The 11,170-nt window shown below is 37.1% G+C and overlaps 1 protein-coding gene across 1 annotated transcript in view; it reads left to right on the top strand.

Annotated features, from left to right (window-relative positions):
• The window catches only part of LOC107676845 (transmembrane protease serine 3-like), a 13,539-nt gene extending 4,300 nt beyond the window's left edge, over nt 1-9,239 (top strand). The window contains exons 4-13 of the mRNA XM_016471530.1: nt 1,375-1,494; nt 1,717-1,840; nt 2,881-3,009; nt 5,181-5,227; nt 5,446-5,611; nt 6,688-6,857; nt 6,967-7,062; nt 7,246-7,373; nt 7,480-7,629; nt 9,149-9,239. Coding sequence (XP_016327016.1) covers nt 1,375-1,494; nt 1,717-1,840; nt 2,881-3,009; nt 5,181-5,227; nt 5,446-5,611; nt 6,688-6,857; nt 6,967-7,062; nt 7,246-7,373; nt 7,480-7,629; nt 9,149-9,172 — 1,154 coding nt within the window. The 3' untranslated portion in view covers nt 9,173-9,239. The remainder of the gene's footprint in view (nt 1-1,374; nt 1,495-1,716; nt 1,841-2,880; nt 3,010-5,180; nt 5,228-5,445; nt 5,612-6,687; nt 6,858-6,966; nt 7,063-7,245; nt 7,374-7,479; nt 7,630-9,148) is intronic.
• Nucleotides 9,240-11,170: the final 1,931 nt, after the last annotated feature.

Raw genomic sequence — 11,170 nt, forward strand, 5'->3', positions numbered from 1 at the left:
CCATGCTGTTTGCTCTGCTGCACCCCCATACCATGACAGACATTTGCTTCTGTTGCTAATGAAAGTCTGGATGGACCCTTTGGTCTTTGGGACTGAGAACTTGAAATCCATTTTTTCCGGAAACAAGTTGAAATGTGGTCTTATTGACTATCTGAGATGAGCTCTGGCCCAGAGAACCCGGCAGCATTGCTGCATAGAACTGATGTATAGCTTTCTCCTAGAGTAACAGAGATTCAAGTTGCATTTCTTGATGCAGCAGCAGACTGTGGTAAATGACAGTGGTTTTCTGAAGTACTCCTGAGCACATGTGGCTATATTTAACACCACTGCATGACGGTTTCTTATGCAATGCCATCTGAGGGCTCAAAGGTAAAGCACATTCAACTGAGGTTTCCTGCCTTGCCCTACATGTACTGTGATTTCTCTGGATTCCCAGAATCTTTTCACAATATTACATGTGGTAGTTGGTGAAAGACCTAAATTCTTTGCAATTTTGCATTGCGAAATGTGATTTTTGATTTGTTTGACACTTCTCTCGTGAAATTTGGCACAAAGTGATGAGCCATGATACAGCTTTGCTTGCAAAGACTGAAATGCTCCTTTTATACCCAAACATGATACCTTGACCTATTACCAATTCACCTGCTTACTGTGAACTGTTTCAAAACAGTTTAACGTGGATATTTTATAACCTCTTCGTTTTTATTTTGCCTCTGTCCCAACAATCCTGAAGAAAAAATGTATTACATTTTCCAATAATAATATAAAACAATACTAAATTGTTTCTTGAGCAGCAAATAATCATATTATAATAATTTTTGACATTGAAGACCGGAGTAATGATGAAAATCCAGCTTTGCCATCACAGAAATAAATTACATTTTAAAATATATATATATATAAAAAATAAAAAAACTGTTATTTTAAGTTGTAATAATGTTTCACAATATTACATTTTTTACTTAAAAAAAAAAAACTTAATGATTCCAAATATACAAATATATTAACCTGTGTTTGGGCAGATTTGCCTAAACCTTACAAACTTAAACTTGACAAACTAAATAATGGCTAAATGGAAAAAGAATAATAAAAAAATTGTGTTAGGGTCAGGTATAGGCTTATGGGAAAAAATATTATTAGCTTAGTAATAGACAAGAGAAGTCAAAAGCAATTCCCCACCATGGCAAGAAAATATATGTGTGTGTGAAGGTAAGTATCCTCCTTATTAAATGAAACTCATCCTGAGCAGTGGGAACTGTAAATGTTTAATGAGCTCCACCTGCTTTATGACGACAGATGGTTGTGTAAACTTCCTTTAGACAGGAGTGTGTGTGTGTGTGTTTGTCACCATCATGCATTCAATCTTTTCTCCAGTGGGTCTGAAGAGTTGCTCAGGAAAGTTCCGCTGTTTGTCGTCGATTCAGTGTATCAGCAGAAATGCTGTGTGTGATGGAGTCGAGGACTGTGGAGATGGAGAAGACGAGCTCAACTGTGGTGGGTTGATCCTATCCTTCTCTTCTTGACCTTAAAATCAACATATAACATATATATCGACTCTATTTATTGTTTCAGTACACATTTCTGTTGATCCATACTCTAAATGATTTCAAAGAAAAAATTACATACGATCAATTTTGACACCAATTTTGTCCCCATGAGCAAATCTTTCCCAATCCTCAAACCTGACGCTAACCTCTCTGTCTCTCTCTCTCTCAGTACGTGTGAGTGGCAGGAGCTCTGTGCTGCAGGTGTTCAGTAGGGGCTCATGGAGGACTGTGTGCTCTGAAGGCTGGGATTCTCACCTGGGCTCTGTAGCCTGCAGACAACTGGGTTACAACAGGTACAAAGAATTACAATGTACTATCAGACAATTATATTCCTCTGGTATATTTGGTCTTAAGAACAATTTGGCACCCCAGAGATTCAAAAGTAGAAAAAATAAATAAATACATGTACAGCAACACTGACAGTGAACAGCTCTTCATCAGACCATATGGCTTGAAATATCGCATGCATGAAATTATTTTTATACTTTTGGAGCTCTGGTTTGCTGACGTTTTCAGACTTTTGTGATTAAGCACCCTCATTGAGCTTTTTGCCTGCTTTTTGTCTTTTTTTCGTCTGGTACATCTGATGTAATGATAATGTCACGCTACAGTGGAATGAGGAGTGCACGAAGAAGGAGATGAATTCAAACAGTATTTAATATAATCCACACGGGGGTAAATCCACAACGGCAGACAGGAGACACACATAGCACATCACTTTCACATGCAATACCGCACGAAGACTAATGGAACAGACTGAACTATAAGTACAGAAGCTAATGAAGATAATTACTGACACACACCTGAACTAAATGACACAATCAAACATGGATGGGAAACTAGGTTTCAAGAGCCGAATGTTCTTCAGGGTTCCTACTCTTTTTGACCAATGAATTAATGACCTTTCCAGCTGTTTGTGAATTACTGGATAAAGATTAAGGAAAATTACCTTTTAAAAATATTTTTACTCAAAATTTCTACCCAATAAAATATTTCAGAGCTTGGAAAATAATAACTACAATTTTTTTCAAAATGATAAAATTATTCATAATAAAACATTTGCATGGCATTTTTGGTGTACAAATTAGCACAAATTTAGTGTAATTTTCATAGGGTTCTGCTATTTACAGTATCAGCCGTCAGTGTCTCAGTGGGACAGCTGTGAAAGATCCAGACTATAATCTCAGTAACTTCAGATCCTTGGCCTGCAATTATTCTCTTCATCTCCACTGACTTAACATCGGAGCCGATATTATCATCTCCCATGCCTGCTATTTAAGGAAAATTCATTTGACTAATGATTGCTCTTTTGTTGTCCTCTGTCTGATTGTAGCTACGTGAGCTCTACTGATGTTCCCATCTCCTCCATTGAAGCAGTCTTTCAGAATAATCTAGTGGCTCTTAATATCAACCAAACAGGCCTTCAAGACAACTTCAAGATCCAAAACTCTTCACACCTCAGGTAAACCTTCTTTTGGGGCAGTCATGGCCTAATGGTTAGAGACTTGTAACCCAAAGGTTGCGGGTCAAGTCTCGGTTCCGGCAGGGATTGTAGGTGGGGGGAGTGAATGACCAGCGCTCTCTTCCACCTTCAGTAACCACAACTGAGGTGAGACCCTTGAGCAAGGCACTGAACCCCCAACAAGGTGTGTGTGGCCACTATTCACTGCTGTGCACTTGGATGGGTTAAATGCAGAGCACAAAGTCCGAGTATGGGACACCATACTTGGCCACATATCACATCCTTATCTTTCCTTTATACTCCTGCGTGCAAAAGAAACCAAATGTACCCTTCCAAAATGTAAAAAATTTAGTTTTCAGGGCTCCAGGTGGAACTAAATGGTCACACATATTGGCCAAAATAATGAACTTTAAGAGAATAAGAAAATAAAATGCAAATGTTAATTTTCAAAATAAAATGACTCACAGTTCAGTAAGGGAGTCATTTGTGACCATAGTAATGACTCTGAATCATTCACTGACTGGATGATTCTGATTCAAATCACTTACAGTAGGGCTGTGCAATTAATCGCATGAGATTGTCATGCGCATCTCGTCAGTAAAGCCGGTTCTAATCACGGAACCGGCTTTACTGACGAGATTGCATGACAGTCGCATGCGATTAATTGCACAGCCCTAACTTACAGGAACAGTTCACAAAAATAAAAATTTGCTGAAAAATTGCTCACCTTCAAGCGATTCAAGATGTAGATGAGTTTGTTTCTTTATCAGAACAGATTTGGAGAAATTTATGATTACATTGCACACCAGTGGATCCTCTGCAGTGAATGGGTGCCGTCAGAATGAGAGTCCAAACAGCTGATAAAAATATCACAATAATTCACAATTCCATCAATTAAAGTCTTGTGAAGTGAAAAGCTGTGTGTTTGTATTAAACAAATCCAGCAAGATTTTTTTTTTACTTAAATCCTTTGCTTCCAAACAAAACAATGTGTTTTCATTTACCCATAATAGTGTTTTCTCCAGTGAAAAAGTAATCTTTTCTGAATCAGAAATGAAATATGCACAGACCATGCACGATTTACAAGTGAAAACAGTCTAAAACAGTTCTAAACAAATATGGATTTTAATATGAGAGGACAACAGGGGATAGACCTTTACACTGGATTAAGTGTTATGGATTATGGACGTATTTTGGTCATAAAGTTAAAATGCTTTAAAATGCATTTGTTTCTTACAAATAGGTTTTTGCTTGACCAGCCATTAATTAATAGAGTGGAGTCATTATTTGTGGATTATTGTGATGTTTTTATCAGCTGTTTAGACTCTCATTCTGACGGCACCCATTCACTGCAGAGGATTCATTGATTAGCAAGTGATGTAAAGCTAAATTTCTCTAAACCTGTTCCAATGAAGAAACAAACTCTTCTACATCTTGAATAGCCTGAGGTTGAGCAAATTTTCACCAAATTTATTATTTTTGATTAACTATTCCTTTAAGTGATTTGAATCAGAGCCATTCAGCCAGTGTCAGTCATTACTAAGGTCACAAATGACTCCCTTACTGAATTGAGTCATTTTCTTTTCATGTCTAATTCAAAATTAACATGAATGTAAATTTTAAAAAGTAATCAACTAATATTGACAGCACTTGTGCCTTAGCTTAAAATGAGCATTACAATCACTCGTTTTCTCAGATCTAAATCAAATTGACTCAAGCCTGAGGAAGTGTTATTCAGGCCAAAGACTGTCAAATAAGATCAGTCCAGTGACTGACGCGTTCAACACTGACTCCAAACAATCTGAAGTACTTCTGTAGATATATTGATGTTCAGAAGTGTCTTTAGTTCCTGATAAAGCAGTCAGGACTGTCTCTGAGTCCCAAAGCTGCGAGATCTCTAACCTTCAGATGTATGAACACCAGAATGGCCTTTTTTTGGCAGTTGAGAAGAGGTTTTGAGCCAATTCTGTCTTAAAGAAAGCCATCTTGAAAAAAGCAAATCAACTCTTGTCTCATTTAATTTCAGTGTGGAGTACACTGAAATGAAATGAGACCGAGTTGATTTGCTTTTTAATACAAAGGTAAATGGAAGCATAGAAATGAAACTGTGTGTAGTTCAGATAGAGCGAAAGATATTGATGGCATTAAAAGTGTATTTTCTATTATTCCAGAAAAACTCTGTGCACTTCTGGTGTAGTGACTGCTGTCAAGTGTATAGGTGAGTGTTTGATGATATTGTTTTTTCTTTCTTTTTTTCTCTCTCTCTTCTCCAAGGCTGCATTTATTTGGTCAAAAATACAGTGAAAACATAAATATTGTTGCAATTTTATAATAACTATTTTTAACTATTTTCCTGTGATGCAAAACTAAATTTTGGTGACTTTTGCATGGTCAGTGAGTCTTCCACTCAGATCCAGTTTGTGTTTTGCGGTGTAGAGTGTGGCTCCAGGCCAGCCGTCCGCAGTCGTATTGTGGGAGGGAACCTGTCGAGGTCTGGGCTGGTCCCGTGGCAGGTCAGCCTGCATTACCAGAACCAGCATCTGTGTGGAGGATCAGTCATCAGTGAGCGCTGGATTCTCACTGCTGCGCACTGTGTGTACGGGTGAGTATCATGTCATCCTTGCTGCAAAAAACAGGTCCGAGCTGGTTCTGTGCTGGTCCAGACTGGTTTATGGTGATCTGGTGTTGGTATAGACTGGTTTGTACTGGTTCTGTGCTGGTCCAGATGAGTTTATATTGGTCTGGTGCTGGTTCAGATTGGTTTATAATGGGTCTGTGATGGTCAAGACTGGTTAATGATGGTCTGGTGCTGGTCCAGACTGGTTTATAATGGTCTGGTACTGGTTCAGACTGTTTTATGCTAGTCAGATGCTAGTCCACCAGACTGGTTTTTAAAGGTCTGGTTCTGGTCCAGACTGTTTTATGCTAGCTAGATGCTAGTTCAGACTGGTTTATAATGGTCTGGTGCTGGTCCAGACTGGTTTATAATGGTCTGGTACTGGTCCAGACTGTGCTATGCTAGTCAGATGCAAGTCCAGACTGGTTTATAATGGTCTGGTACTGGTCCAGACTGTGCTATGCTAGTCGGATGCAAGTCCAGACTGGTTTATGGTAGTTCTGTGCTGGTTCAGATGGGTTTATATTGGTCTGGCGCTGGTTCAGATTGGTTTATAATGGGTCTGTGATGGTCGAGACTGGTTAATGATGGTCTGGTCCTGGTCCAGACTGGTTTATAATGGTCTGGTACTGGTCCAGACTGTTTTATGCTAGCCAGATGATAGTTCAGACTGGTTTATAAAGGTCTGGTTCTAATCCAGACTGTTTTATGCTAGCTAGATGCTAGTCCAGACTGGTTTATAATGGTCTGGTACTGGTCCAGACTGTGCTATGCTAGTCGGATGCTAGTCCAGACTGGGTTATGGTGGTTCTGTGCTGGTCCAGATTGTTTTATGCTAGTTGGATGGTAGTCCAGACTGGATAACGCTGGTTCTGTGCTGGTCCAGATTGTTTAATGCTAGTTGGATGCTACTTCAGACTGGTTTATACTGGTTCTGTGCTGGTCCAGACTAGTTTATGTTGATCTGATATTGAGCCGGCTGAGTTTATACAAGCTCTGGGCTCGTCCAGATTAGTTTATGATGGTCCAGTACTTAAATGTGTGATTCTTTTTGTTCAAAGCTTTGCTCAGCCAGTGTTATGGGCTGTGTATGCTGGGATAATAGACCAGCCATTGGGTGGAACTGGAGCTCTCTCTGTGGAGAAAATCATCTACCATGCCAACTACAGGCCAGGAGGACTCAGCTACAACATAGCGCTAATAAAGCTTAAACTACCTCTGTCTTTCAATGGTAAGAATTTACTTCTCGTCACGGGCTGAAATATTTGTATAAACAGACTTTTAAATGGGAATATAATCATGGCTTTACTACAATACATCTCCTTTTTCTCCCTTTCCAGAACAAGTAGTACCCATCTGTTTGCCCAGTTATGGCGAGAGCTTTGAGGATGGACAGATGTGTTTGATCTCAGGCTGGGGAGCCACAGTGGATAGTGGTGAGTGTTAGCACACTTTTAAGGGCACTTAATAGAGAAAAAGTTGAATGGCTGGTATTTATTGTGTAAATGCTTGTAGTAAACAAGTTTCACAGCTTTTGAAGACATGTTGAACTATATTGCTTTCAACTGAGTGTATTTTTAAAGTCAGTTCTTCAGAATACACATGTGTGTGTCGCGCAGGAGAGGCTAGTGTGTCCCTACATACCGCTCAGGTCCCATTACTGTCCAGCAGAGACTGCCGCAGACTAGGTCTGACCTCCTGGAACATCTGTGCAGAATTCTCAGAGGGTGGTGCTGGAACATGTCAGGTACTGCATTTGAGTGTCATCACAATAAACTACAATAGCTGTTATTAAAGCAAGCACTCTTAAATGTATCTGCACCTTAGTTGAACCCCTAGTCTTCTGTCTGTAGGGGGACAGCGGAGGGCCGTTGGCCTGTCAGGGGTCCGGGTGGACATTGGTGGGGGCAGCCAGCTGGGCTGAGAGCTGTGGACAAGCAAACAAACCAGGAATTTACACCAGCATAAGTGAAGCTCTCGCATGGATTCAGCAACAAATGGAGGTATATATATATATATATACAGGTGCATCTCAATAAATTAGAATGTCGTGGAAAAGTTCATTTATTTCAGTAATTCAACTCAAATTGTGAAACTCGTGTATTAAATAAATTCAATGCACACAGACTGAAGTAGTTTAAGTCTTTGGTTCTTTTAATTTGACATTCTAATTTATTGAGATGCACCTGTATATATAAAAGAGTTTTTCTAAAAATAAATGAATAAAAAACACACTTGGTGGGAAAATCAGTTCTGTTAAGTTACAATTCCCAAAACCTCATAGCATTTTGACATTATCAATAATGATAAATGGCAGAATGACTTTAACTTTTGTTCTTTCTTAAATCTAATTTAGTTTACTCTTATATAATTTTGTTTTGTTTTGTAAAGCAAGGGTTTTAACACCAGTGACAAATTCTCATTAAAGATGAATTTTCCACAATGGTGTCAATAGCATCTCAAAACAAACATCGATTAGATAATATATTCAATACATTATAGGCCTACCATTAATTTATTTCAATAAAAATCTGTCACACAAACATAAAACAATGTAACACAAAATCAGTCTAAATCAGCTGAATTACTTAAAGGTAAATTAAAAGTAGTAAATTTTTCAATGTGGAGGGACACTCACCATATGAACATTTGAACTTCCTTTGAACTTTGACTTCGGATGTACTCCCAACTTTTTCATATTTAAAAAATGCAAGTATTAACAAAATCCAATTATTAAGATTATTAATATTATTATTAATTTCCTTTTTTCATGCTTGTTAGGTCCTACACAAATGTTTAAAACGGTGCAAACAAAAATAATTATATAAAAAATGTAATTTACTTAATTTAAATAATTAAATAAAAAAGTACTTAAAAAGTAAATAAATAACTATAAATTACAGGTGTTATTCCAGATTGAAGAGTCAAGAGATTTTTCAAGCACAAAATGTTTTTTTCTGCCAAATCCAAGCCATATTTTAATAATGACCAGACCAACTAGTCATAGTTAACTAGGCTTCTGAGTAAGTAAAGGAGCTTTGGCGGGGTGATATTCAGGTACAGGATGACAAGTGAACTTTATTCTCATTGGCTAGTTAACACTCTGATTTATATTTCATTAACTGTGTTTGTGCTGATGAATAACTGACACAGTTCCTGCTCCTCAGAGTCTCTTTGACCTTTGAAAAGGTTTCTGGGACACTGGAGTCATCTAGCGGCGATTTTGTTGTAAAACACTGCGTCTTCTCGACTATTCTGCATTAAATTGAACTGCAGACCCAACACAGAATTTGATACTAGCACAAGCTTTCCATTTGGTTTTAATTTCATCAAAGACATTCAATATTAAAATTTCACAATCCTATATTTACTCACATTAATATAACATTCAGCATTCAACTGATAAATCAACTGATAATGGTTTTTGAATACCTGCCTGTGTGCCTCAGCTGCTAATAATGTTTGTGGCGTTTCCTTCTGAAAATACAAATAATATATATTTTTTGTTTTGTTTTTGATCAGAAAGAAGAGGATCAGCGGCGCTGAGCATCTCTTAGTGGATGAGCTTCTATTTCAATACATAACATCCAACATGACTTAAGGCCCGTTCACACCAAGCACGATAACTATAAAGATAACGATAAAGATATAGTTCTAAATATCGTTCTCAATATTAAAGAATAGCAGCGTTCACACACCACAACTATAATGATAAAGGCACAGAGAAACGATATCGTTGGAATCACTTCCAGAACGATTTTTTCCAGCTGATGAACGATAAAAACATTGACAGCCAATCAGAATCCATCCTGCTATCACGAGCTCGAGAATTTAAAGCGCTTGGAATAAACAGACGATATCGTTTGCTGGTGTGGATCGTTATCTTTACAGTTATCGTTCTTGGTGTGAACAGGGCTTTATGAAGGAGAATATATATATAATATATGATTCATTCTATAACTTTCACTCTATAATTTCGGATACAATTCATGTCAGGAAAAACAATACTCTTTCTCAGTAAATTAACTAAGGGTTACAGGTCACTGAAGATCAAATATAGAAAAAATTAAGAGGACATTTACCATAATGTGTTCAAAATGTTTATTTTTCTTAGGTATTTGAATTATAGAAATGTTTTTTATAGATATGGAATATAGATAGTCTTAACATTTTTTTATTCGTTATTTTGAACTCAAGACCCACTCAATTCAAAAAGTGAACATTGCAAAAATTGTAATTTAAGGGACATAAAGGCAAAATTAAGCTTTATGTAATATGGCGAGAGCAAATTGAAAAACAGGGTATACAAAATATATGATTGAGATTATACTATGCATTCTCATAATGGATAAAATATGATATTTCTTATGAAAATTGTTAGAAAAAAAGTAGAATTATCATCAATGGAAATGAAATGTACACTAAATTATAGAATGACCCTTATATTTAAATAGAATTCCTGTTGATTCTATTGACCAGAATGAAAATCAGTTAAAATAAAAAAATGTAGGTAGTAATTTACAGTTTATTTGTAAACGGTATCTATTTATTGTACATTATTCACTTGTTTATTTGTGCTCAATTATTTATCATTCATCAACGCATGTCAAAACATTTTAGTGCATATATTTTTGTATGTAAGGCCAAATCTATACACGCTTAACATGTGATGCATTTATTATCTTCATTAAATTCATGTTAATAATATATGTGGCATATTAAAAGCATCGTCTTAAGTCTCTGTTTTGCTCCTCCGAATCTCTGTATCCTTGCCTTCACTTCCTTTGTGTTTGGTATCGAAATGAATAAATGCTAAACCAAACAATCCAGAGAAAACAGACCAAAAATAATACTAAATAAAAGCCAACTTTTTCCACTTTCCATGAACTACATTGCAATTCCCCACCCCCTTCCCCCCTCTCAAATGATTCATTTGTTTACACACCAGACTGAGTGAAGGTTACACTAAAAATACTCTCTCGGCCCATGACCTCTGATGTCTTACTACAGGATGCACAAATACAGTCACACACAACAAAGTGTCCTTCAGGTACAGTGTTCTTTATTACAAAACCAAGAGTCTGAAAGGCAAATCTGTGTGTTTGTAAGAGAGAAGCGATTATAGAAGCTAAGAGAAAAACGCTCAAAGTGCAGCGTTGAAACCTCCACATGCTAAACAATCAGAGTTTCTCCTTTCGGCTTCGTCATCTGACCGATGGCATCACAAGACTACTGCTGCAAATGAAAAGCCGCTCAGTACAGACAGCCTACAGCACATACTGAACACATTAAATAAGCAGAAAACAGGATATATGAGCGCAATCAAGTGACAGCTGTAAATGGATGAATTTCAGCTCGTAAAATGGGACAAAATATTTAATCAAAATGTGTTATATCAGCTTATTTGTTATTGAAATATACCATCAAGAGTTTACTAACAGCTCGACTGTGGGTTTACACTGATAGATTTGTATTTCTATTGTGAGCACACGCTATGCTTCAAAAAATAATATTGTATGTTTCTTTACAATAATAAATGAAAAC

This window comes from Sinocyclocheilus anshuiensis, unplaced genomic scaffold, assembly GCF_001515605.1.
Source record: "Sinocyclocheilus anshuiensis isolate Anshui unplaced genomic scaffold, SAMN03320099.WGS_v1.1 scaffold2166, whole genome shotgun sequence".
NCBI classification, from domain to species: Eukaryota; Metazoa; Chordata; class Actinopteri; order Cypriniformes; family Cyprinidae; genus Sinocyclocheilus; species Sinocyclocheilus anshuiensis.